The 26,247-nt window shown below is 34.3% G+C and overlaps 1 protein-coding gene across 2 annotated transcripts in view; it reads right to left on the bottom strand.

Annotated features, from left to right (window-relative positions):
* Nucleotides 1–660: 660 nt before the first annotated feature.
* Nucleotides 661–26,247, bottom strand: part of LOC130894480 (glutamate dehydrogenase, mitochondrial) — a 38,071-nt gene continuing 12,484 nt past the window's right edge. Inside the window, exons 3-8 of one of the 2 annotated variants that reach the window (XM_057801351.1) lie at nucleotides 13,585–13,773; nucleotides 13,318–13,520; nucleotides 13,063–13,221; nucleotides 12,439–12,643; nucleotides 11,045–11,196; nucleotides 661–870 (exon numbers count right to left, since the gene is read on the bottom strand). In XM_057801351.1, the coding sequence (XP_057657334.1) occupies nucleotides 754–870; nucleotides 11,045–11,196; nucleotides 12,439–12,643; nucleotides 13,063–13,221; nucleotides 13,318–13,520; nucleotides 13,585–13,773 (1,025 nt within the window). In that variant the 3' untranslated portion in view covers nucleotides 661–753. Of the gene's footprint in view, nucleotides 871–2,011; nucleotides 2,953–11,044; nucleotides 11,197–12,438; nucleotides 12,644–13,062; nucleotides 13,222–13,317; nucleotides 13,521–13,584; nucleotides 13,774–26,247 lie in introns of those variants that run through there. The other variant, XM_057801352.1, reaches the window with a different exon arrangement.

The raw sequence follows: 26,247 nt of genomic DNA, 5'->3' as shown, positions 1-26,247 counted from the left end.
CTGTAGCTTGTTTACAAAATCTGAAGTTGTCGTCTTCTGACATGCCTATGGCCTTAAAGTAGTATTGGACGGGATAGTGTCCTATCAGAAAATCGACCACTAGTTCAATGTTGAACATCTCGAAAATTTCCTCGGTTTACTTAGCTAATATGGTTATGATAATGTTTCTCCAATAAGATTCTATCTGATCCTTTGGCCATCCTTTCAATTTGCTGTTGATGTGATATCTCATAATACTGGATAGATAAGAATTTCTGATCTGTAGTATTTTCTAAAGCAGACATTCCAATCCGATACATTCAGATATTCTATTCCGATGATTACAATCGTCGTGGAGAAGCCACTAAATTATATTTCTTTTAGAAGAAAATATCATGCAAATGGTAGAAATATCTACAGGTAGTAATTTTGTGCAGTCGATAGGTTCCAAAATCAAATAACATACAGAGATCAAATTATTTACCAATGGCCATCAGACACTTGTCAATAATTCCTAAGTAGTTAGAAAACATTTTCTAATAAATCTTATTCGTTTATTTAACGTTATGAAGATTTTAGTAGTCATTCGACTACAAAATTTCCCGCATAATGATTTCGATGAAATTTTAGATGAAAAATTGTAATTGAGCTATATAAAATTGGGAAATTAAACAAAATATGTAGTAGTAATTATTTTATTTTGTCTAAAATTTTGATTCCAAAGTATACATAATAAGGATTACAACCTATTTTATTAAAGCACACGAATCTTTCTTAGAAAGTAAGTCCAGCTTCTGCGAATGTCTGGAAGATCTTGGTGACAGAATTGATATAAGCTGCATTTCTCAAGTCCAAACCAAGGTTATACTGACTTGAAGTTTTCATTATAGCCTATAAAAAATTCCTATTATTAGTAATAATTAAAAAGTAATATCGACTTTTATTAAATATTCAACGATACGTTATATTACATAGCTCAATAAGTCGTGTGACTGGCACATAGATGGCGGCTGCCATTGTCAAATCCATTTGACATTTATAAAGCACCAACTTTCAAACGTCTCGGTAATTTCGCAAAATTCCAGGAGTTACGCGCATGTGTGCCAGGCATATGATTTTTCTTAGGCGGTATATTAAGTATTTATTAACATTTAAAAAAAGTTGTCGAACTGAACTGCTTATGAAGTTCTACTAGTCATGTTAATGCAAAATTTTATTATTTTTCTGACCTAACCACCTCTAAATGCAACAACAAATGTAGCAAAAAGACTCTAAAGAATGGAGTTGCATTCATTCAACATTTCACCTCGAAAGATGTTAATTTACTGTCACTAATACAGTGGCAGTACAAAATACTGACGTACAATTATGCATGAACATTTGTCCATAAGAAAGCTTTTTTCAAAGTGGGTGTCGCGTTTACACACAGTCGATCAAAATCAGAAACGTGTTGATCATTCAGAGAAGGGTTTGGCCATGTTTACAGGTAATAAATCAGATTTTTTTGCGACGATATGTTACAAAGGATTAAACATTAATCCATCACATCATTCCGGAATCAAAACGATCATCAACGACCAGAAGCGCAGTAGTCAGCTGGTAAGGTTATGACTTCAGTATTTTGGGATGTTGGATCGTTTGAATGCAAAAATCAAGGAAAAACTCCCTCATATGTCGAAAGGCAATGCACCGATTCACAAGTCGATGTCAATGATGATTAAATTCAACAAATTACACATCGAATTGCTTCTTCATCCACCGATAGTCCTGATCTGGCCCCCAGTGACTACTGGCTATTCGCTGATCTCAAAAAAATGCTCGCTAGTAAGAAATCCTTCTACAAGCACGGCATAGAGAAGTCATATAAGCGTAGGAATGATTGTATTGCTCTTGAAGGAGATGAAATCGATTTCTGGCAAAAAATATGTTTTTCTTAGTTAGTTACACGACTTATTGAGTGATGTGTTCCCATATATATTCATCGTATCATTACGTATGTGTATTTCTGTAAATTTCATATTTTTCTTACACATTTTTCCTTTTTGTACTTGTCATTTAATTAGTTCTCATATCTCATTTTTAGCAGATGGTGATAACTACCAATTTGTTGTACCGCTTGTGTTGTAACTTTGACATCTTTTACTATATTCCATTTCTACTACTAATTAAAAAAATAGTCAGTTATTGCCTTCTCATCCCGATTAGGGTCCTCTCTGGTAAATTTATGGGCCCCCCAAAAGTCGAACTGGAGGTCAATCAAACAAATTATTGGTAAAACCTTTTAGAACCTCGATAAATGGATTCTACGACGTCAAAAACGCTAAACTAACGTGTTATAATCCTAAATAAAACTGCAGCCTTTGACATACATTGCAACTTCTGCTCATGCTTCACTAACTACCTTCAATTAAGAATATTCTTCATTCACAATATTATTGATTGTTTTTTACATTTCTAATTATTTCTGTTTTCACACTTTGGGATGGATAAAATTGAAAACAACTTTTTTGGAACATAATTTTTATTGGTAAAGTTCTTACAGTAAAATTCTTAATTACTGACATGGTACGTCCTATAATTGGAATTACAAATTTTGTTAAAGGAGAATAAAATTGTTACAGAATGGAAGAAATCATAGAATCAAATCTAGAATACGAGGTATATATAAAATAAAAAACAAAATAATAAAAACAACAAAAACTTTGTTTCTGAATTGACTTATTATATGTGTATGGAATGTTATGAAAAATTCTCTATTATTCTATATTTAAATGTAATCGTTTTTATGACTCAATTACGAATACTGGTACTTTTGGAATGAATGAATAAAAGAAAGATGCCAAGTATACACTAATGTTAATATGCGAAACCAGCATCGTTTATTGTGAGGAATATCTTGTGTACTGAGTTAACATAAGCAGCTGATCTCAGATCCATACCAAGACCATATTTTTCAGCGGTTTCCTTAATAGCCTACAAAAGATCATAATTATTTTTTGCAAATGTTTCATGTCTAGCGAATAACAAGGCTACTCATGATTATCTTCTATATACATTTGTCAATTAACTTTTCTATTGTGATCATTGGTATAAGATCAAAATAACGAACAGGGAAAATTTACTTCGGTACATTTCAATCCTGTTTATACAAAAATAATTTTGAACAGAGTGGATTCAAAATGGGATTATAAATCCAGCAATACATTAAAAACAACTATTGGGTAATCCCAGGGATAAAATACCAGATGTGCACAGGAAGTATATTGGACAGACTAAGAGATCCATTAATGCATGGTTTAAAGAGCACATACACATTTAAAATATGAACAAGCCGAAAAATCGAATATTTTCGAGCACGCTGCCAGTCATAATCATTAAATATATAACTAATGTATCGGATGTCCCAATAAGAATGGCTCTCTGCCATATCTCAAGAACCGTATATCGTACAGCTTCGGGAAAAAAATTATAACAAAAGTGACCTCGAGAAAAATCTGGAAATTATTTACAGAGTTGTAGGTCCACCGCCAGAGGACGTAATTAAATACCAAAAATTATAATATGGATAATTTTTAAATTTTGCCTAATTAAGATGCATTTAAACTATGATTTTCGTATTCTTGAAGAAATTTGGGGTATATTTGATTTTACAAGTTTTATTCTATCTCTTCAAATTATTACACATTTTAAATGTGTAAAAAATGCAACAGTTGCGGCTAGATTATATGCCATACAATATCCCCAAAGACGTCATCCCGGTAGCAGAGTTTTTCGTCGACCCATACGAACCATTTAAGGATTAGAGCAATAAGTAGAGACTTAGGAATAAGCAGAACCATCAACCAACACAGGCAAATTATGATGTAAAAAATTATGTTTCTTAAACAAAATATACCCGCATAATATTATTTGTGGGCATGGTTACATGTTAACATAATAATTTATTTATCATTTCGGAAAGATATTTAATAGGACATTATTTTTCTTTTAGATTTCATACATATCATACAGTACTGCGCATCAACAATTGGTTGATCGTGATTACGACAGAAGGTTGGATTATTGCAACTGGTTACTATATATGGTATATGACGACCCTCAATTACTGTTACGTATTTTGTGGTCATACGAAGCTACATTTAGTAGTGATGGTACGGTTAACCGGCATAATATGCTCTATTGGTCACAGTATAATCCACGCTGGATGGAAGAAGTTCAGTATCAGGGGCGATGGTCGGTGAATGTAAGTTATTGTAATGGTCAGATAATTGGATCTTCTATTTTTGACAACGTAATTAACGGGGAACGCTACCTAAATTTTATAAGGGATGAATTACCACTTCTTCTAGAAGATATATCACTAGCAACTCGTAGGTCTATGTTTTTCGGCACGATGGGTGTCCGGCGCATTTCTCCAGACAAGTTAGAGAACTTTTAGATTTCTTAGATTTCTATCTCTGGGGCCGGATTAAAGACCTTGTTTATGCAATTAGACCCACTACAAGAGATACGCCATTCAGAGTATTTCGAGAGCAGTAGTTGAGACTGTTCTTCAATTTACTCTTCAAAGAATAAACGCTTGTATCGAAAATGATGGGCGACAATTTGAACATTTAGGTCGTCACTAGCGATGTACCTTAAGTTATATTTTCATTTTAATTTCCATAACGCAGTTTCCCGGTGACAGCATAAGTAATATCGACATAATAATTGAAACTATTATTAATAGAACAAGGAAAGACAATTTTGATGAGTCAAAAAATGTTAAAATCAGTTCAGTTCAGTCAAACCGGAGTAATTTATGTTTAAAGGAAAATGCTTAAAATTTACACATTTCTTAGGATATCTCTTAATACAAAAAAGATATCGACATACGGTTTTCGCTATTCTGTTGCTAAATTGGTCTACTCTTATATTCCTTAATTAAAACTGCATGTTTCCATTTAACATTTTTCAAGGATATCTAGACATAATAAACCAACAATTATCAAATGTAGGATATGCCTCAGGATAAAATACTGAAAAATTTCAGCTTTGAGAAAAAATGTACCTCAAAACTAATCTGTAGAAGCAAATAGGATCAAAGCACCACACCAGAAATGAAAAGAAATGCCATCAAATGGTATACGGACGGATCTAAAACACCAGACAGAACTGGAATAGGAGTGTACAGGTCCAGAGCTATAAACTCGGGAAGTTTGAACACTATACCAAGTGTTTTTTAAGTAGAAATATATGCATTTGAAAAATTTGTCTAATTTAACCTCGAAAGAAATTATCGGCAAGCAGGAGATTATTATCTTGTCCGATAAAACAAGCTGGTTTGGGAATGCCTAGATAAGTTAAATGAGCTAAGTAATAAAAATAAAATCATATTCAAATAGGTTCCAAGACACACTGGAATGAAGGGAAATGAAATAACTGATAGAGTTGTTAAAATAGGAGTAGATAAATTTTTCACAGCACCTGAAACCTGAAAAGCAATTATTGAAACAATGTTCAAGGGTTTAGACATGCATAGATACTCCTGAGAAACTACACCCGCGAGGAAAAAAATCGACTCAAGCGACAATCTTGCAATCGCAAGTCACATGCAAAAAAAACAAAACGAAATTGTATATCTCTTAGTAAAATCTTCAAGCTAATGGTATTAACTTCACCGTCCATCAATATGTTATAATCGGTAACCACCGTTTTTGTGCTTGTTTACAAAATTGCTAATTAGGGGTACTAACTATCAGTTAGCCATCAAAGTCAACCGATACACATCTTCGTTAACAAAAAAAGGACACAAGTGATAAAGCTGCTCAAGCGGTCACCCTATTGCCACAAGGCCAGAATAAGCGAGAAGTATCCAGTGCGATAAACAGAGCTCTTTCCAGAGTTTACCGTTGTTACCAAGAGACTAGTAATTTTCATGGAAGACGTGGTTCCAAACCGAAAAGGTGCACATCCGAGAGAGATGACCAATTCATTGCTAAGAAATCGGGTCCTCACTGGTGTTAAAGGCCAACAAGAATTCAGAGAAACGCCACTAGGGGCTGAACTATCAGAAGAAGACTTGAGGCAGCTAATCTTGAGTCAAAAATGCCCCAAATTAACCCCAGTCCATCGAGCAACCCATCTACAATTTGCCAGAGAACACGTTAATTGGACTAACAAGCAATGGGGTTCCGTTCTCTTATCAGACGAAAACAAAGTATGCTTGCGTGGTAGAGAACGAGTCTACAAAATATCTGGAGACAGAGTGCATAAGAGTGTTGCATAAAAGAAAACGTGGCTTTTGGAAGACGTTTTTGAATGGTTTTCGCGGACATTTCAATATTTTTATTAAAACTGGCGGTGGAGTGAGGGGATTAGAGGCCAACCAAAACATTGAAGAAATAAAGTATACTTTACTTGTGAAAAAAAGTTTTGACTTGCGTTCTGCACTCAATATACGCACGCTTTAATTAAAGGTTTGAATCAAGCACCCAAATATAGTTACAAATGACAGTTTTATACTAAAGCCTTCTTTTTTTTTCACATCGAGCTGTAAGGAACTCAACAACAAACAACAACTCAACCTAACCTAACCGAAGTGCTGAGTTCTTTCTGAAATTCAGTTGAATTCTAATGTTTGATTGGACACTTCTACAGCTAATACCAAGAGTTTTTCCTAGATTTCAAGCACGCTGAGGACAATGTCCTTAATACATATACAACCTGTGCAAGAATGAACATGTTCACATCCCGTTTGACTTTTTGCTTTTGACTGTGAAAGGGTAGTTTTTTCAAGCAATCTGCAGTAAATTTTGACTGGTTTCACGTTTTTTATAAACTAATTTTAGAATTATACGTTGCTCAACAGACAACACTGCTGTTAATCAAAAAGTTTGTTCTTAGTAACTGCACTGGCAGAATTAGTTCAGGGAATGTACACTAAAGCGTTCTTTGTAGCAGTAACAGCGCTAGTGTCGCTGTTTTTAGTAGCAGTGCTAGAGAACTAGTTCATCCAGTTCACTGTACTGCTTGCTAGAGTCAGTTCAGCCAGTGCAGTGCAATAAGTGTAATATGGAAACTGGCACTACACCTTTGTCATAGGACGAATGTAAAATATCGAAAAGTACTAAATCGTTTTCCATTATTGTTAATACTACAAGGCCTGAATCATATCAAATAACCTCAAATACAACAATTAACAATATCTACTGCTCTCTGTACTATATCGTGTTCTTTATATCCGATCGAACTAATTCTATACACTCATGAACTGGCCTGCACCGGTCCTGTTCAGTACAGTTCCAGTACTACCAAAAACAAACCTTAAATAAGTGCTACTCGCAAGACAGTTGATGTAGCTTGAAATACACTGAACAAATGCTCAATTATACCAGTCACTAATATCTTTTAGATGATCAGTACTTAGGGAAAAACAGTAAATAAAGGCATTTTTAATAATAATAATCAACTTATCGTGGGATACACTATACTTGATTTTCAAGTTTTTAATACAACTAATGTTGGGTTATGTACTGCAATTTACCTATAGACAATCAAAAAAAGGATGACTATATATGTTGAATAATTAAAATCATTTGGATAAAAATCAACCATAAAATTTTATTGAGTAGCCTTATTATTTATAATAAAAATATGTTGAATTGTCAATTTAGTAATATTGTGGTTTTTGATTGTGCCTCGTGTATAAAATAAAATAAAATTCATTATTATTAATATTATATAATTTTTTTAATACTTACTGTTATTACACTACCACTGTATAATGAATAAAAAAATTCATTTTAAAAAATAAGTCATGTAACAGGTAATAAAAACAGACAAAAATAGATAGGTTAGTGTTCAAAAAAAACATTGAAACAATACTATATGCTACTGAACACACTGTTTGCACCACCTCTACACCAGCACTCACAATTACTCTGTCTGACACGCGTTTCGATAATCAAGTTATCGTTTTCAGAGACTGCAGGTAAACTAAACTTGACTTACCTGTTTTATACTAAATCTTCCCACTAATAAACCTTCTACCGCGAAAATTAAATCCAGAGGGAAAACCTCCTTGGCGGGAATCTTCACATTTATTCCTTGACTACTAAACTATAGAGGGATGTAAGGAATTGGCCCTTTGTTCCTATTTAAGCTACTCTAACATTTAACAATTTCAATGCTTTCAGATGCATCCAATAATTTATTATTGAATACATTTTTTAACAATTTCACATTATCAATATTTATGTCGTGATTATGACTGGCAAGGAACTTTGTGCTCTTTAAACCGGACAATAACGGATCTCTTAGTCTGCCCAATATACTTTCGGTCACAATCACCAAAGCTAATTTCATATATACCACTCTTTTCCAAATTGAAATTAGCTGTGGTGATTGTGATGGGAAGTATATTGGGCAGACTAAGAGATCCGCTATTGTCCGGTTTAAAGAGCACATAATTCATTTAAAATATGGACGGACCGAAAAATCGAGTATTTCCGATTACGCTGTAAGTCATAATTACGGCATAAATATTAATAATGTAAAATTTTTAAAGAATGTATCCAATAATGAAAAGTTGAATGCATTTGACAGCATTGAAATTGCTAAATGTAAGAAAGGTTAAATAAGGGCAAAGGGCCAATTCCTTACAGTCCCCTCTATAGATTAGTAGTCAAGGAATAAATGTGAAGATTTTCGCCAAGGAGATTTTCCCGCTGGAATTTATTTTCGCGGGAAAACGTTTATTGGTGGGAAAATTCAGTATAAAACAGGTGAGTCAAGTTATTAGATTTTAATTTACCTTCAGTCTCTGAAACACGATCACTTGATTATCGAAGCAAGCGTCAGATAGTTTAATTGGGAGTGTTGGAAGTGATAGTGTAAACAGTGTGTTCAGTATGAATATAACCAATGGTTCCAGAAACTCTAACTCATTACTGTTTGCTGAACATGCACAAATTTCAACACACAATATTAGTAAAATTCACAATTGAACAAAGCTTATAAAACTAAAGCTATTAGAGAAAAAGTACAAGTAAACCATCGACAAAGCAAATTTATGGTTAGTGAGGATGCTTAGCACATAGAGCATCAAATTTGAAAACTTGAAACAAAATATTACAATCATATAATTAGTCGACGTTTTCTGTTGTTACTAAACGTATAGCCTACGTCACTTTTTGAATTCTAGATTGACGTAATGTGGCTCAATGTGCCCTTAAATTCACACTTTGTATTAAAATCTTAATAATAATCACTATCACTAAAAGTTTCACTAAAATAGCGATCCATTGTGCAAATGGCGCAGATAATAGGATTTCATCTTATTACACTAATAAAAAATGACCGAACTTGTTATATACCATAACGACCTAAACGAATTCTTTGATAGTCAGTCCTATGCACAACTTTCTGTAATAATTTATATGACGAAATAATGAGCATTTGACTGGGACTTGGGAGCTTCTTTAGTGTTCTGATGAGACTTCATATCAAAAAACTGCATTGGTTAGTTAATTTAGGTCAGTTTTTAGGTTCCTAACAAATCAATATTAATGCAATAATTAATATTTTATTTAATTTTATAGGTACGTGAATGAATAATTATGAAGGTAGCAAAAATAATGATGAAATTATTATATTTTTATGTGCCCGAAATCGAGTTCACAAATTGGGAACAGCGAACTCACTGATGGACCCAGAACCCATTCTTGGTGTGGCTAAAAGCGTTGCTATCGCGTGTCTCAACGGTCTACTCTCAATGCGGGCTCAGCTGAGATGCATGAAGATACCTGGCATTAGACAAGCGAAGGCACATATAGATGGACTAAGTGCGTCCCACACCAAACAACTGCTGCAATTAAACAGGCGCAAAATCAGACTAGTGAATGCCATCTAAAACGCTATCTCCACACCATGGGCATCACGGACGATTCGGAGTGCGTTTGGTGCAGGGAGGAGGATGAAACCACAGACAATATCATCTGTGAGTGCCCTGCACTCATACGAACGCGATTTAAACATTTGAGCAAGCCTCATAGCTTGCCTAATGGCATCAAAGGGTTGAAACCAAAGCACCTGATCGGCTTCTCAAAGACATCGACCTTTGGTAACATCAAGTGGGATACGACTGAACTATCTGAATGCTTATGTGCTTAACGGCCCATTTGTTGTCCACAATAAACTAAGAACTATATCTCTCTATCGCGTCTGCCTTGGATTTTAAAAAAATTTCAATTTGGAGTATTTTCAAAAAATTCGTAAAGGTGAAAAAGGGACAAAAAAAATTGATATTTCATGTCAACGCCATTTTGTGAATTTTTTTTGTTCCAGATCACGATCAGATACAAGGGCTGGAATCATGTCCACCAAGGTGGACCTTTTTTTTGTAGCAACCACTTTACCGGCCTATAATTTATTGAAACTCCATTATTTAATATTTCAATAAATATCATATGGAAAAATGGATAGTAAAATGTTTTTTTCATTTTTTTAACGTTTCTTAACGTTAGTTTAAATTTAGGCTTCTAGACCAACAGCTGAGGTCTCCAACGGTTTGGTTGACTGTTAAAACATTTTGAATTGGTAAAAGGTGGAACGACATCTTTCTGTTAATTAAAATGACTCACAATTGACACAATCCAAACAATTATTTATGGCGGGCAGTTATCACTTATGAGATCTATAATTTTTGAAATACAAGTTCAAATGATCTTTTGTTATAAAGAAATAAACTAAATTTAACTGAAAAAACTTATACTATAACATATTATGACAAAGAAAAAGAAAAATACAGCACATAAGGGAAAAATGGATTCTAACAGATCTTCCTTTGGAGAAAGCAATAAGAGAGGAAATCATGATAAAATAATTCAAAACAATGGCATTATTATAGTTGATTTGTCATCATTTAAGTTACTAGATCAATATTATGTTACTTTTTCAACTGCTCTTTTATTATCAGAACTCTTCTAATACTTTCTTTAGCTCTAAAATGTCTCACATCACAAACATTTTACCTTCAATGATATACTTTCACCTAAGATGTTTTGATATCAAATTCTAAACTTACCTTTGCGGATCTCTCCATTGTGAAACTGAGCCCAGAATGTACAATGTCTTTTTCAGAAGCACCGGAAATCCTCTTGTTGAAAGCATCTGATGGCAAGATGGGGATCTTTCCTTTTTCAGTGAAAGACCTTTCTAGAGATTCTTGCACAGATTCTGAAAAATTATGTATTGAAAAATAATTTTTTTATTGGAAAACAAATATACATCAATATTTTGGATATCCAAAAAAGTAGTAAATGTCACAAGAAAATAAATAATCAACTCCATATGAACATATTGTTGGAAATTGTGGATTGAACAATCCAACAGGTATAATAAAAAAATTTAGACTTAAGGGATGATTGTATCTACATTACGATATGATAAGCTGGAAATTAATGAAAAACTGCACATACTACGAAAAAAAAAACTGGAATCGTTCGTGATATTCCAACTGAAGATACTTTCCACTACCATCATCAACATTTACAATCTACAACATCCTCTAGAAAGGGTCGAAAGACCAGACAGTATACTTCAAAGTGCTGGTGTAGAGAATCTTTCCAATAGCCAAGTGGCCTCGAAGACCCTGAAGGCTTTTTAGCACACATTTGAGCTAGTGTGGGAGTGTAACCACACTCACATGAAACAGGAACAAAGTAAGTCCAATATTATTACCAAGTCACAAAGGTATACCCTGGTAATGAAGAAGCAGATATATTTGCCTAAAAAAGGACAATGATTCTGTATTGTCAAAAAGAGCAGTAAAGTGGCATTACGATATGTCACAACAAAGAACTGAATGGATGGCTAAAGGAACAGTTGGAGTTTTACTAAAGAAGCACTTAAGGCCTAAAACAATCCAAAATATTTATAACCACATCGGTTAAGAAATCACTTCCGCTTTAAGACTAAAGACAAGGCAGAGGAATTCTGAGAACTAGCCATAAAGAAACAGAGCATCTACCTTGAAAATATCTTGCTCATTTGAGCAAAAGACTCAAGTACCCCGGAGGAATAGTGGTAAATCCTTTTGAAACACTCCAACCTAAGATAATTGAAGCAATTCATAATGATATCAGCTAAGAAGTCCGAAGAACTGTCCAGATATGATATTGAACAGGTGATCAGTCTTCTGTCAGGTCACTATCCCAACAAATATCACTTTGAGACGATAGATATGGCAGTTAATGACAACTGCAGATTCTGAGGGCAAATCTTATAGACAGCAGAGCATCTACTTTGTGAATGCCCTTCCAGAAAAATAGCCTTCTTTGGAAAAAAATCCATTTATTGTGGAGACAGAACAATGAGTTATTTAGGTTTAGTTCATCTAACAGTTAAAAGACGATGGTCTATAGATGTAACATATAACAGAGGGGGAATTATTGACCATTCTTTTGACAATTAACTTACGTAGTAAATGGTAGTTGGAGTCCTTTTCGTACTTGAAGGTTAGTCTTCCGTAAGATACATGGTTGATGTTCTTTAACCATTCGAAGAATGAAACGGTTACACCACCGGCGTTGACGTACAGATCAGGAATAACGAGAACGTTCTTTTTAAGTAGAATTTGATCAGCAGCCGGCGTCAAGGGTCCGTTAGCGGCTTCGGCAATTATCTAAAAATACGCACATATTTTAATTTGAAAAAAAAAATATTAAATATTAAAATTGATAGCTTCGGAATGTCAGATTAAGGATTTGAAATAATTTGACACAATAGAAGATTTGAATAAAGAAAAATTGATGAAGAAACAAAAAAGAATACAGTAAGAATATATAATATAAAGAATGTACAAGTTGAATATCTACAGGAAATGAAATTACCAAGATTCAAGTGGTTAAAATAGCTACAATCTATCGAATAGAGTAGTAGGAGAAAAGTAGGTTGTATAATAAAGGAAATGATCCACTACTAGAATATAAATGGATCCTAGCCCCACAGTAAATCCATGAATATACATAAGAATTATATTGAAAAAATAACTATTTTAAACGATCGAAATTTTTATCTGATGAAATAATAATTTTTGCTTACTTTAGCTCTAACTTTATCGGCGTTATCCTTTGTGATGACTTTTTCGAGGGCAGCTGGTACTAATATATCACATTCATGGAACAATAAGTTGCCGTCAAACTTTTTAGCACCTGGGAAACCAACTATACTACCGTTTGAAACTCTGTAGTCTTCTAGATCCTATAAAATAAATTAAAATGTTCATTCTCGAATTGGAAATTAGTTTAACAACCAAAATGTCAAATTCGATCTCACAAAAATTTGAGTTTTAGTCACCTTGGGGTCGATACCGTTTTCATTGAAGATTGAACCATCAAATTCAATGACGCCAATAATTTTAGCACCTGCTCTGTGTAGATACCTCATTGTATGCAACCCAACATTACCAAATCCTTGGATAATGACTGTTTTTCCTTTTAAACCTGTGGATAAACCGCACATCTTCATATAGCTTTCTTCATTGATAAAATTTTCGATACCTAATAAAACGAAAAACACGTTCAATAAACAATTGGATGACACAATTTTTTGATGATTACTAACCGTGGAAGACTCCACGACCTGTTGCGGAAACACGTCCGTGAATACCACCCTGGTTAATTGGTTTGCCTGTGGTACAAGCATGACTATTGATATCTTGGTAACCGATTGTTTTGGCGTAGGTATCGGCCAACCAAGACATTTCTCTTTCGCCAGTACCCATATCGGGTGCAGGTACGTCAATACTGGGTCCTGTAATTAAAATCAACCGTTTATATCTAGCAACTTAGTGTATAAATTTTTGAATCAACTTAAAAATTCGAAGCACATCATCAGGGTGTCTGGTAATAATTGAAAATCGAATTCCCGTCTTTTTCCCGGTTTTTCCAGGTTGGTTTTCACATTTTCTAGTCTAGCGCACACTACTTGTGTCGAAAGATCGTTCGAGGAGCGCACAAGAAAATTTGATCTGCCGAAGGGAGTCCTAGAGATGGGCAAACATACGAACTTTTGAATAATTATTATCACTAAGACAAAATGAAAAACCCTCAGCAACTTCTAAGATTTCCCAAAACGAGCAAATATAAAAAAGCGCAGAGTTCTGTGTCAGAAGATGCACAGTGTCCTCCTATATGCGGCACCAGTCTGGACAGATATAACCAAAATCAAGAAGAATAGAACTAAGCTAATACTGGCCCAAAGATGCGGACTTCTTAGAGTCACATCCGCTTATCGAACTGTCTCAGCAGAGGCGGTACAGGTCATATCGGGATTTCCCCAAATCGACCTGATGATTGCCGATAGATGCTTCCTACATAAAATGGGGGGTATTCTCACCGGCAACAGGAGGATGGCGAGGGAAAGAACGAATGCGAAGTGGCAGGAGACTAAAGCGCAGTGGACAAATTTCGTTACGCAGGTTCTAACCGACAATAAACGAGATCGTCCCATATGTGATAGAGAGTGAAAGGAAATGGAAGAGAATTGATGACTATATGACGAGAGTGATGAACAGAAAGGAAAAAGACAGACAGGAGAACGGGTAAGACAGGTTAAGATCTGGTTTAATCTGGGAGGTACACTGATAATATTGCAGTTTCTGATGTACACACTCCCGTGGTGATATTTTTTTAGAAGAGTATTGCACAACCCGCTGTGAGGAAGGCATTAGCTTCCCCACTTCAAAGGGCAAAAAAATGGTTAGGTTAGGTTACCTAGTTAAGAGTATAATACAAAATCCCGTTTATAATTTGTTTGACTATGACTATAATCACATTAATGAGAAAGTATTAACTATTTGTTTCTCTGCTGTTAACTTTTATAATTTTTCTTATTTTATTTACGGTAATAAACATTTCAAGCTAAATACAGAGATTTAAGGTACCGTCTTTACACCTGCAAATGTGTGCTCGATGTACCCTCCTATATAATCTGTACGCTCGATGCACGCATTCGAATAAGCTTGTACAAAAGAAAGTTTATATTAAAAAAACAATATTAAGAAAAATAAGTTAGGTATTAAAATAAATTGCTTTGGAATTTATTTCTCATAAATAACATCGCCCATTTGTAAACCGTTGCGCCAGCGGCATTCATTTAATCGAACACTAAAATTGGCTATGATGGCTGCCATTTCGTGGTTGGAGGTTCGAATTACAAGCCAAATGCATATTTTTTCATATATTGATAATTTTTAGATTTTTTTCCATATTTATCTGTAGCCCGCATATTTTAACTTATTTTAATTGATAATACATTACTCAATAAGACGTGTGACTGACACACAGATGGCACTGCCATCGTCTAATCCATATGACGTTTATGAAGCACAATTTTCAAAAGACTATGTGTTAGAAAAAACTGACAGCCAATGCAGTGATGCTACTTTTGTTATTTTCAAAACAATTTCGTTCGTTGATTTATCATTACTTCTTGTTGAAGGAAAATACTTCACAAGCCTCACAACGGCTTCAAAAGTGTTATTCGGACATGCAAAATTTGAGGATCGGCAACTATGCTCAAATTCTTCTACCAAAGTTATAGAAAATCACATAGTAAAAAGACTATGTATAAAATTTCATGACATTTCGATTAGTCAAAAAAAAGTGACAGCCATTTAAGTGAAGCTACTTTTGTAGTTTATCCGGACTGCTCAATCGAAAAGAACAATTTGTTATTGATTTGCTGAATTTAAACGTGGTCATGCATTAACATTTGACCATGAGAAAGCTTTTTTCAAAGTGGTTGCCGCACTTATTCACAGTCGATCAAAAACAACGTTTTAATGAATCAAAGCAGTTTTTGGGCATGTTTACATGTAATAAATAAGATTTTTTGCGTCATGTGATAACATCATCTGAGTGGACTGCAACCATGAACCACGTCCGAAGCGTCCAAAGGCACAAAAGCCATCTGGGAAGGTTATAGTTTCAGTATTTTGGGATACGCATGGAATATTACGCATCGATTAAAACAAATTCATTGGATGTATCAGCTTCAAAAACATATTCGTAAAAAATTTCAATAGAATTTTGCCAGTAGTTGCAAAATCGTAAAAAAATGTGTATAATTTATTTTCAACCCCCTTTATCTAGAATACGGATGACGTTACGAAAATTTTTTACTGAGCAAACCCCAACTATTTTTCAGTTTTCTATCTAACCTTTACCTTTTTTTGAAACACCCTGTATAAACAGTATGACACAATGTTCTTAACATACCTTGTGAAAAAATAGAACATTTTAGACAAGATTCCATTTTTTCACATTCAGCAGTTTAGATGTTATAAGTAGATTATTAGTTTTATTTATGAGTATCCACCCGATATTACGAAAATACTCGAAGAGTCAAAAATAGACAATAGGCGAATAAAACACTTCACTTATTGATTTAGTTGGTTTCACCTTCGTTGCATATTTAACTTACATTGTTGCTTACTTCGAAATTTTATTGCAAATTTTGTCAAAAAAATTTCGAGCCTTAGTAATACGATTTGATTTGAGTCTAAACAATTTATTGTAAGACTAGACAAAGCAATTATCAATCAAGGATGTTTTCGACTGGTACCTATGTGTTATTTTTATCACATACTCGTAAAACTGACTTAACACGATTAGAAACGGAATATACCACCGACTAATATATTTTTAGAACGTTGCAACACCTGTTTTTACTGCTTTTGTTTAATTTCAATCACATTAAATACGAACCCTGTCTCAATGAAGTCGGCCCAGCTCTTCAAAACATGATATTGGTGAAATTATTATAAAGCAAATTCAAATTTAACTCTTAATATAATGTTTTTGGTTTCTTAAAATGTAAAATCGACATAAAACAAAACCGATGAGGACTATAATGTATATATAGGGAAAGATGGGAAAATTTAACTGCACATCAAACCAATTGTTTAGAGCAACTGTGAATGAAATAAAAAAAGTCATGATGGTCGCCAAACTTCGTCCGAAGATGGCACTTTAAGAAGAAGATATATTATCAGTTTTCGTTAATGGTTAGTAATTAGCAAAATTGATGTGAGAGACAACTTCAGTTGAGTGGTCTATTCGATAAACGTAAAGTTTGTGAAACAAATCTTGATAGCTTTTTGACGTTGCGAAGAAGCCGATTTTGACATTTTAATTAGTGTTTGATGCTTTGAGGTTATTGTTAACCTTGGTGTGTGGTAAAGGTGTTTCTGATAAAATAAAATAAGGGTTAATCCATTCGCTTTTATAGTCTATTTTTATAAATGAGAGAGTATGATAATAATGAAGCAATCGTATTCGATAGGCGTATCCCTTCATTGAATTCAGCCAATTCTGTAAATATTTTCTATCCACTCGGTTGTGGACAGCAATTTTTCTAAAAATCCTCAGTGATAACTCCATTATACAGTTCTAAATAGGAGAATCTCTAATTTGTTAGAATCATTCTTTGACATCAGCATTCATGTACTCTTGGTAGTCACCGGAACGAGTGGATTCAAAAGTCAATAAACCACCTTTAAGCCGGGCGCAAGTTGAGTCGCAGTGCACACGTGCAGGGCAGCACAGCGCAAGGGAAGGTATCTCGAAGAAAACGAAGATTTCAATTTAATTTTCATATAGTTCGGGTCACTTCTATTATATAATACTCGGTGGTTTCGCAGTGGTTCAATCAATTTTTCTTCGCGTGATTCCATTTTCGGTAAACACCTGTTGGCAACTAAGCGGGTGTGACGCAGTGTGACGTCTCAATTCGCGCGGTTCCATTAGACAACAGAAACTGTGCTACCCTGTACGTGTTGACTGCGTCTCAACTTGCGCCCGGCCTTAACGAAACCGTTTGAACAGCCGATGTGTACTATTATAGTTTATTTCGGAAAAGTATAGAGTAATAAAATCTCATTAGGTATGCAAAGGAACTTCAAAGTGACCCAACGAATATTTAAGCCACTTTCATAGTTTGGAATTGATTTCATTGTAATTTTTTTTCTTTTTATCAAGTGCAGGTAGTACCACCTGGGTTGGGGTCAATAAATGGGTTTAGCCTATTGTTATCTATTCACAAACACTGAAAATAGTGTGCCAAAGGCTTACCGGTATGATACGTATAACGTAGCTGTATAATCTATTACCTAAGTAATCCCTACACAATATTTTCATATTGACACTTCAAGCCAGAAAACATACTTTTCCTGATTTTCTTACGCAATTACTTGAAATTTTAATATTAGAAACAATACTATGTTTAAGACCTACGCCTATTGCCGACACCGAAATTGAGCCGATCTGGACGGAATTCCCCATTTTATTACTCTATACCTTTATGAAATAGACTATACCAGTCTGCGCCCTTTTCCTGATAATGGATTTAAAGCAGTAGATTAATTATTTAAAAAACTCCCTCTTCGACTTGTAACAGTTTCATATTGCCAAAAATTATTTGGTGTATGTCCCTCTTTTATCCATATTTCGTTTAAATAAAATATTTTACCATCTAGAAAAGATATTGTACAATTGGGAACTATAAAATAAATGAGAAACTGAAGAATAGAGTTTCTGGACACTTTTCCAGCGAAAACTTATTTCTGTTAAAAGTTTTCATAGTGCGCTTCGACTGTGTAATCCTTATCATCTCGAAACATGGCAAAAATTTTGTTACTGTTGTATATACTAAGTTGGAATTTCTGGAATCGCGATATTCATACTGAATACACTGTTAACACCATGACTACACCAACAGTTTACCTTCAGTCTCTGAAGACGATAAATTGGTTAACGAAACGCGCGTCAGGCAGTGTAATTATGAGTGTTGGTGTAAACAGTGTATTCAGTACTTTTGGAAATTCTTTTTTAACGAAAAACGCGTGCACTTTCCTTCGAAGTCTTTCTTACAACTAAACATCAACGGCAAACGGAAAGTTAAGTTTATCAATCGGCCTTAACTCTTGATCGTATTGGAATAAAATAAGCTTTCTCAAAAAATATTTTTTAAACTTTAAAACTAACATGTGAAACGGATACAAGGGTAGATAGAAAAGCGGAAAAAACAGTGAAAGAATTAAGATCGATATGAGGTTTAGCATTGAAATAGATACAGAAAAATATCAGCATATGAGAACAAAGTAAAATGGAAAATAAGGCTAGAAAAAAGAAAAGAAATAAATGGATATTTCAAAAATAATCGTGGTGAAGTAGATGACGGAGTATTTAATATTGAATTACGTGACAATACAATTTTATGTGAAACTTTGTCTATTTTCTATTGATAAATAACGAAAATTTGAAGGCGTAAGTTTAGAAACATCCTGTATATAACTGATATGTTTGAATTACTCATTTCGTGCACCTGTCCTTGGGTCATCGCCAAGACGCATCTCGCTCCACGTTGAGTTATTCATGGCGTAATATTGTCGATTATGTGATGCTTTATCAGCAGAAACAGAGACAGAAATATCTCAGAATTGTTATTTAATAAGAAATTATTTAATAAGCTCGGAAAAACGCTGTAGATTGTAATTAAAAATAATTAAAAAAGAAAGTAATATTTTTATTGTAATTTACGATCTCATAAAAAATAGCATATGCACGACGCTAGGAAAGTTTGACGCGCTCATGTCACCCTCGCAACTGTACGCGTGTTCGAATAAGATCACACTTTACCCCGGGACGTAATATACTGTTACTTGGTTAGTTGAGTTGTTTGGTTGTTTAGCTTATTCTTCTTTCCCCTGTGTTGTTCGTTTTCTGTGTAAATATTCCGTTAAGGAATATTCTGAAAATGATTACTTATAACAAGATCTATTATAAGTTGGTGAAAATTTTAAACACAAAAAAGACCTAAAATATGGTAATAAATTATTTTTGAGTTACGATACTTTTTGGACATACGGTATAATATAAAAATGTTATACAATATACAGATTTCGTAGACCTAATTTCCAAATACTTTTTACAGACAAACAAAACCGCCAATATTCCGAACTAAGCAGCAATCTTTGGTGAAGTAAGGTTTTGTCTTTTGTGTCTTAATTGCATGTCTCTGGTCTTGAACTTCTACAAGGAATTTTTAAATTATTTCTAATGATTTGTTGCGCTTTTAGTCCAGGCGCTGGATGGAGTGAAGTATGTAAAATGTGAGGATCGGCAACTATGCTCTCATATTCTTCTACCTGAGACCCAAAATCATAGAAAATCACATGTTGCCGGAAGCTGTGCTGGTCCTATAGACAATGATGACGGTGGACATTCTTGACGTTCAATTGCGGTGGTTAATACAGAAAACATCAAAAAAGTCCACAAATTGGTTATATCTAATCGAAAATTCAAATGGTGTGAGATATCTGAAGGCGTAAAGATATTAGAAGGCAATTATGCATGAATATTTGACCATGAGAAAGCTTTTTTCAAAGTGGGTGCGGCGTTTACTCACAGTCGATCAAAAACAACAACGTGTTGATGATTCAGAACAGTGTTTGGACGGGTTTACACGTAATAAATCAGATTTTTTTCGTCGAATTGTCACAATTGGTCCATCCTTCACTCCGGAATCAAAACGATCATCATCTGAGTGGACTTCGACCAGTGAACCACGTCCGAAGCGTCCAAAGGCAGATAGGCAGGTTATAGCTTCAGTATTTTAGTATTATCTCCAATGGATCGTTTAAATGCAAAAATCAAGTAAAAGCGAAAAAAAAACACTATTTTACCAAAAAAATTAACCGATTCACGAGTTGATGGCAACGATGGTTGAATGTTCAATTTAAGTTTTTTGTTGTTGATTGTTTTATTAGTATGTTTTATCTAAATAAAAGCACACACAATATCATTACAAGTGATAAATGTGGAAGAGAGAAAACTAAACGGATTGTCGTGTTGATTTTGTGATAAAACGATTGATTTAGTGATAAATCCAAAAGCAAGAACGTTTATTAGTATTCAAAAAGCAGCAGATCGCAGAAAACATGATATTAGTAAGAAAATAGAGAATGATACTAACTTACTGAACACAATTGTTCCTGGTATCGAGCTTGTATTGCAACTCATATTAGTGAAAATAAATTAAGGCGTCAAGAATTAGCATTACTAAAGCAAGAGAATGCCTCTACTTCCATCTCTTCCTCATTACCAAGTGAATTAAAATTTGATACAAATAAGAAATGTTTAATTTGTGCTAAACAATCAAGAAATAAGAACAAAACTCTTTTTTATGTTCTGAAATTTTAGCAGCGGAACAATTTTAAATACTGCCGGAAAAAAATAAGTTGATGTTTTCACAAAAATTGGCACTTGCGAACAACCAGCTGATTTAATTGCAATTGAAGTGAGGTATCATGAACATAGTTATCGGGATTATCTACGACAACTAAGAAATTCTGAAAATCCAACAGGCAAACCTTCAAGTAAAATACCCCATGACATTCTTATAGAGACATTTGAAAATCCTTGAAGCATTTGGGAAATCCAAACAATCGAACAACTAGAAGAATTAGAAAACATTTGCACTTATCTCTTTTCAAAAAAAAAAAAACTCCGTATAAGTTAATTTTCCAAAATATCGATTTTGGCTCAAATTTATTAAAAGTTATTTGCACATCAGATGCTCTTCATTTACATCTATAAACATATGTATAGGTGAATGATGACCAAACTCAACTACACCCTATTGATTACAACTTCTTAGGCTATGACAGGAAGGATGGTGATTTGTACCCACGACAGATAACCAAGCAATCCCTGCCTGAATTGTTAATTCAACCGCGTAAATGTGCAGCCAATTGTAAGTCAATGGCTTGCTCTCGTAAGAAATTACATATCGATTGCATTGGACTATCTTTAATCAAAAGAATCAATTGGATATTCTCATTAAATCAATCGTTAATGTTTCAGTCCATTCACTAGATGTCTAAGGGGGAGAGGTGTAAAACAAAAATGGACCAATACGACTGACTGACGATATTCGGAATCATAATCTGCATGCTTTTCTAAATTCAAAACCATATAACGAATGCGAACATCACATTTTGCATACTCAACTCCATCCAGCGCCCGATCTATTGTAGATACAGAAAATATAACAACAAAGAAAGAAAAGGCAACCGCTATCTAACCACAGGTAAAAATTGAGATTATATGTTACGATTCTATCAATGCTTTTTTAGAAATAGTTAAAAGCTAAAATATTGATTCTGGTGAAGAAAGAAACTTAACATTAGAAACATTTTTTTCATAGCCTAGAATCGTCATTATCTTTCAATTGTATTAGGTATTCAGATCAATAATCAATATGACATAGTTGAAGGACATAATAATAGTGTTAAATATTAAACTATTGATGACAATAGATTAATAATACAGGGTGTTTAGCATAAAAACCGACACTGAACAAAGGCGTATGGGTGAGCCTAAAATATAACGATTTGGGTCAATTTATCTCTTTATCTAGTTGCATCCCTGAGGCCTCCAAACAGGAGCCAAAATATATACATCAAATTTGACAATTTATAGCCAACTATTGACTTTATAGTAACAATGTTGGAAACATGTTTTTGGTAATTCAACTTTTCTAAAATGATATAGTTTCATGAAAAATTGAAAGATTAAAAAATAAAATTTTTTAAATCAACTGACAGATCAAAAACTGAAATTTTCAGGTTAGCTCCCTCCTAATTAACCCCTCATAAAAGTTCGACCACCTTCTACTTACCATTACTAATGTCTTTAAAATTCTCATTCAGGGTACCAAGAGAATTAATTTTTTTCGAAATTTTGGGCGTTACTACATATTTTGAGATTCCCTATACGCGTCTACTATGTGTAAGTTCTTATCGCACCAGTTTTCATATTTTTATAAAGTATAGTTTAAAATTTTTAATAACTTTTCGACTTTGAGCTTTTAGCTTTGACATTAATAAATCTGCACGAGAGATTTTTAACAAATTCGTCGTTCAAACTGATCTAGTTTTTCTTAATTATAGAGATTATATACCATTAACCCACGGGCAGTGAAAAGCTGGGTCTGACAGCATTCCTTGATATTGAAGGAACATTCGACAATACTCCTTCCTTAGTACTCTGTCGAGTATTCGAGGGATATGGCATCAAAATACATCTGATAGAATGCTGTTCCAGCGACAAGTACCAGTCGAATTAAAGCAAAGTTGTCGAGTCGGTGGCGGCCAGGGGCTGTTCTAATGGCAGAGTTTTGTCTCCAATCATAATCATGTGGGGTCTGGTCATTGATGTCTCAATCGTAGACATAAACAAGGCAGGCTTGTATGCTCACGAATTGGTTATTCTTTGCCTGGAAGAGGACACTACTGCCCTACGAGGTAACATGTCAACCTAGTCAAGGAATTAAAAGACTTGTGGTGTCACACCGAGTGGCTAAAGAGCAACCAAAAAAACTGAGCTCCTTCTTTCGACCAGAAGGTGAAATATTAGAATAAAGCAAGGTAAAGTTAGGCATGCTCTGGCATGTAGAAGATCTTTTGGTTTTGTTAAACAAGGGGCCTTTCACTGAAGATTCTTCATTGGATATACACTTTGGAGCCATCGTGTGGTGGTTCTTTACGAAGAAAGTAAAAACTAGACTGTAACTGGACAGAGTTCAGCGGTTCGCAAGCGTATGGCCCCACTTAGGATCTTTAGAGTCCTACTTGATTTAACGATACAATTCGAAGCCATGAGGACAGCATATAGGCTAAATATTCAGAACGAATTGCATGGTTGAGTAACTGGCCATGCGAAAATATTGATGTGCACTGCAGAGGCATGTATGTAAGTCCAATACTTCTAATAACATTTCGACCGTTAACAATAAGGACGTAGACACATTAAACAGTGGAGATCCGTAATCGGAAATAATGCAGCCACCCCAAATTAAGCGAATTTTTCTCTCTAGGGGAACATTCTTCCAAGACGAAATCAGCTCAGACAGCAAAGCTGCCAAAAAAACCGTAGCGGCTAGGACGATGTGATCTTAGTATGTGCTGGAGTACAACTAAGTCTTACAAGAACTGGTGAGTGATGGCTGCAACTTCCAAATCATTTGGGTTTGGGCAACGACAAGGTTGATTTGCTCGCCCATCCGCCACGAATGGGCCCAGAAACCATGCTTGGTGTCCCTGTTATCTCTTTGAGTAGTCTGTTCGCATGACAAACTCTGCAGAGATGGATGGATGCACATGGCATGATATAGGCAAAGGCACATTTCTGCCTTTTTTACCAATCAACTATTCCATTTAAACAGGCGCGTAATTCGATTGGTGATTAGCCTTTTAATCTGACACGGTCATATAAAACGTCACCTGCATATTATAGTCATCATGGACGATCCAGAATGACAATGAACAAATCTTAAAATTTGCCTAGTAACGTTAAAAGGTTCAAGCCAATGTGCCTGAACAGATTTTAAGATGGAATCGTTCTTTGGTAGTTTTAATTGGGACAAGGCTGGGGTATCAAAAGTTCTATGTGCGCAGCGGTCCTTACCCGCTCACTAGTTTAACTGAATGATTAAATATGATAACAAAATTGACTTACTCCAAAATCTAAGAGTTATATACATTATGAACCTAAAAAGTGATACTTTGCAACCTAGAAATTCGAAACCATCTTATTTCCACTACGGAAGGTTTAAATTCATCAGTTGGGTTGGCGACAAAGTAATTTCGGTTTTGTATAAAATACAATATAAAATATAAAAATAAAATATAATTGAGCCAGGTGCGATCGAAGATGTCGTCATTTGTGAAAGTCTAACTATTCAAAGAATTCTGCAAATAAATAGTAATCAAATGGTGCGAGATCAGGGATATATGGAGGATGTGGCTTTACTTCCCAGTCAAGCTCCAATAGTTTCCCACAAATTTGCAAATATGTGTGAGGCCTTGCATTATCATAGTGGAACACCAAACCTTTCTGAAATGACAATTCTGGCCGTTTCTCTTTGATTGCTTCATCCGGTTTATTAATTTTTTATAGTAAACATCAGAATTCATCACCAAACTCACAGCATGAGCGTTATTTGTTGTTTTTCAGCTTTCGATGTGGTTTGTGCTGGTTCATCGTGTTTGCTCCATGATCGTTTTCGAACTGTGTTCCTGTACAGGACCCATTTTTCATCACTAATGATGATTCCTTAAAAAAGGGTCAGTTTCATTTCGTTTAAGGTACATACCGCAAATTTTGATTCTTTGTGTTAAATGAATTTCTTTGAATTCGTAAGGTACCCAAATATCAAGCTTCTTAACTAGCTCAAGAGATTTTAAGTGTTTTTTTCAATTGTTGATATAACCTCTTCGCAATCTCTCGAAAAATGATATGACGATCCTCTTCAATTGTGACTATGATTTGGTCATCATTAACTTCAGTAGGTCGACTAGAACTTTATTCATCTTTAAGGGAAAAATCTCAAGACCGGAATTTTTATACCAATTCTGACACGTGCGCTCTGTTGAGCAATCAGCAACATAAACCTCACATATTTCTTTGTGGGCCGCAATAGCTTTCTTTCCTTTATGGAAATAAAAAAGTGAAATATGCAGAAAATGTTCGTTTCTGCACTCCATATAAAACTAACCCACAATAAAAATCACGCACTACTTTCTTTTAAAGTTACGTCAATGTGACCAGTATCACGTAACAAACGGCAAAGTACAGCACTAACACTAAGTTATTAGCTCTCTATCAGTAAAAAGCGAAATTACTTGTTGCCAACTTTGTACATATTTACATTTTTTCGGTACTAAAGTGATCTTATTTATTGCAGATTTTTAATTTTATTTTCGCTAAATACAATTCTAATTATTGAAATATATTGACATCACTTTGTATAGCGAAATTAATCACGAATAAAACTAAAAGAAAAGATAGTTTTAGTTAGGAGTGTACAAATTATCTACTCATGGCAATAAATTGTTTAAATTATCTCGGATAACGTATATCCGATAATAATAGCAAAGTTACACAACAACTTTTTTTTCTTAAATAAATTGTGAAAAAAATGACAAGCCTACTCAACCGAACGCTGGTTTTGGTTGGCAACAGGCGACGCTTTTGATTGGTTCACGTACCTAATGGTATGCAAGATCGTTTTACAGTTGATTAGATAACGTATATTAATTTCGTAATGAGCTTGAATGTTGATTCCATTTAAAATACTTAAACAGCGAATATTCGTTAAAAATTTATGGAATTTCCAATAATCGCAATATCACCGACAAAAACCGACAGAAATAAACGTTTC

This window comes from Diorhabda carinulata, chromosome 5 (assembly GCF_026250575.1).
Source record: "Diorhabda carinulata isolate Delta chromosome 5, icDioCari1.1, whole genome shotgun sequence".
Taxonomy (NCBI): Eukaryota; Metazoa; Arthropoda; class Insecta; order Coleoptera; family Chrysomelidae; genus Diorhabda; species Diorhabda carinulata.
Note: the sequence above shows the minus strand (reverse complement) of the source record. Positions and strands in the feature narration are given on the sequence as shown.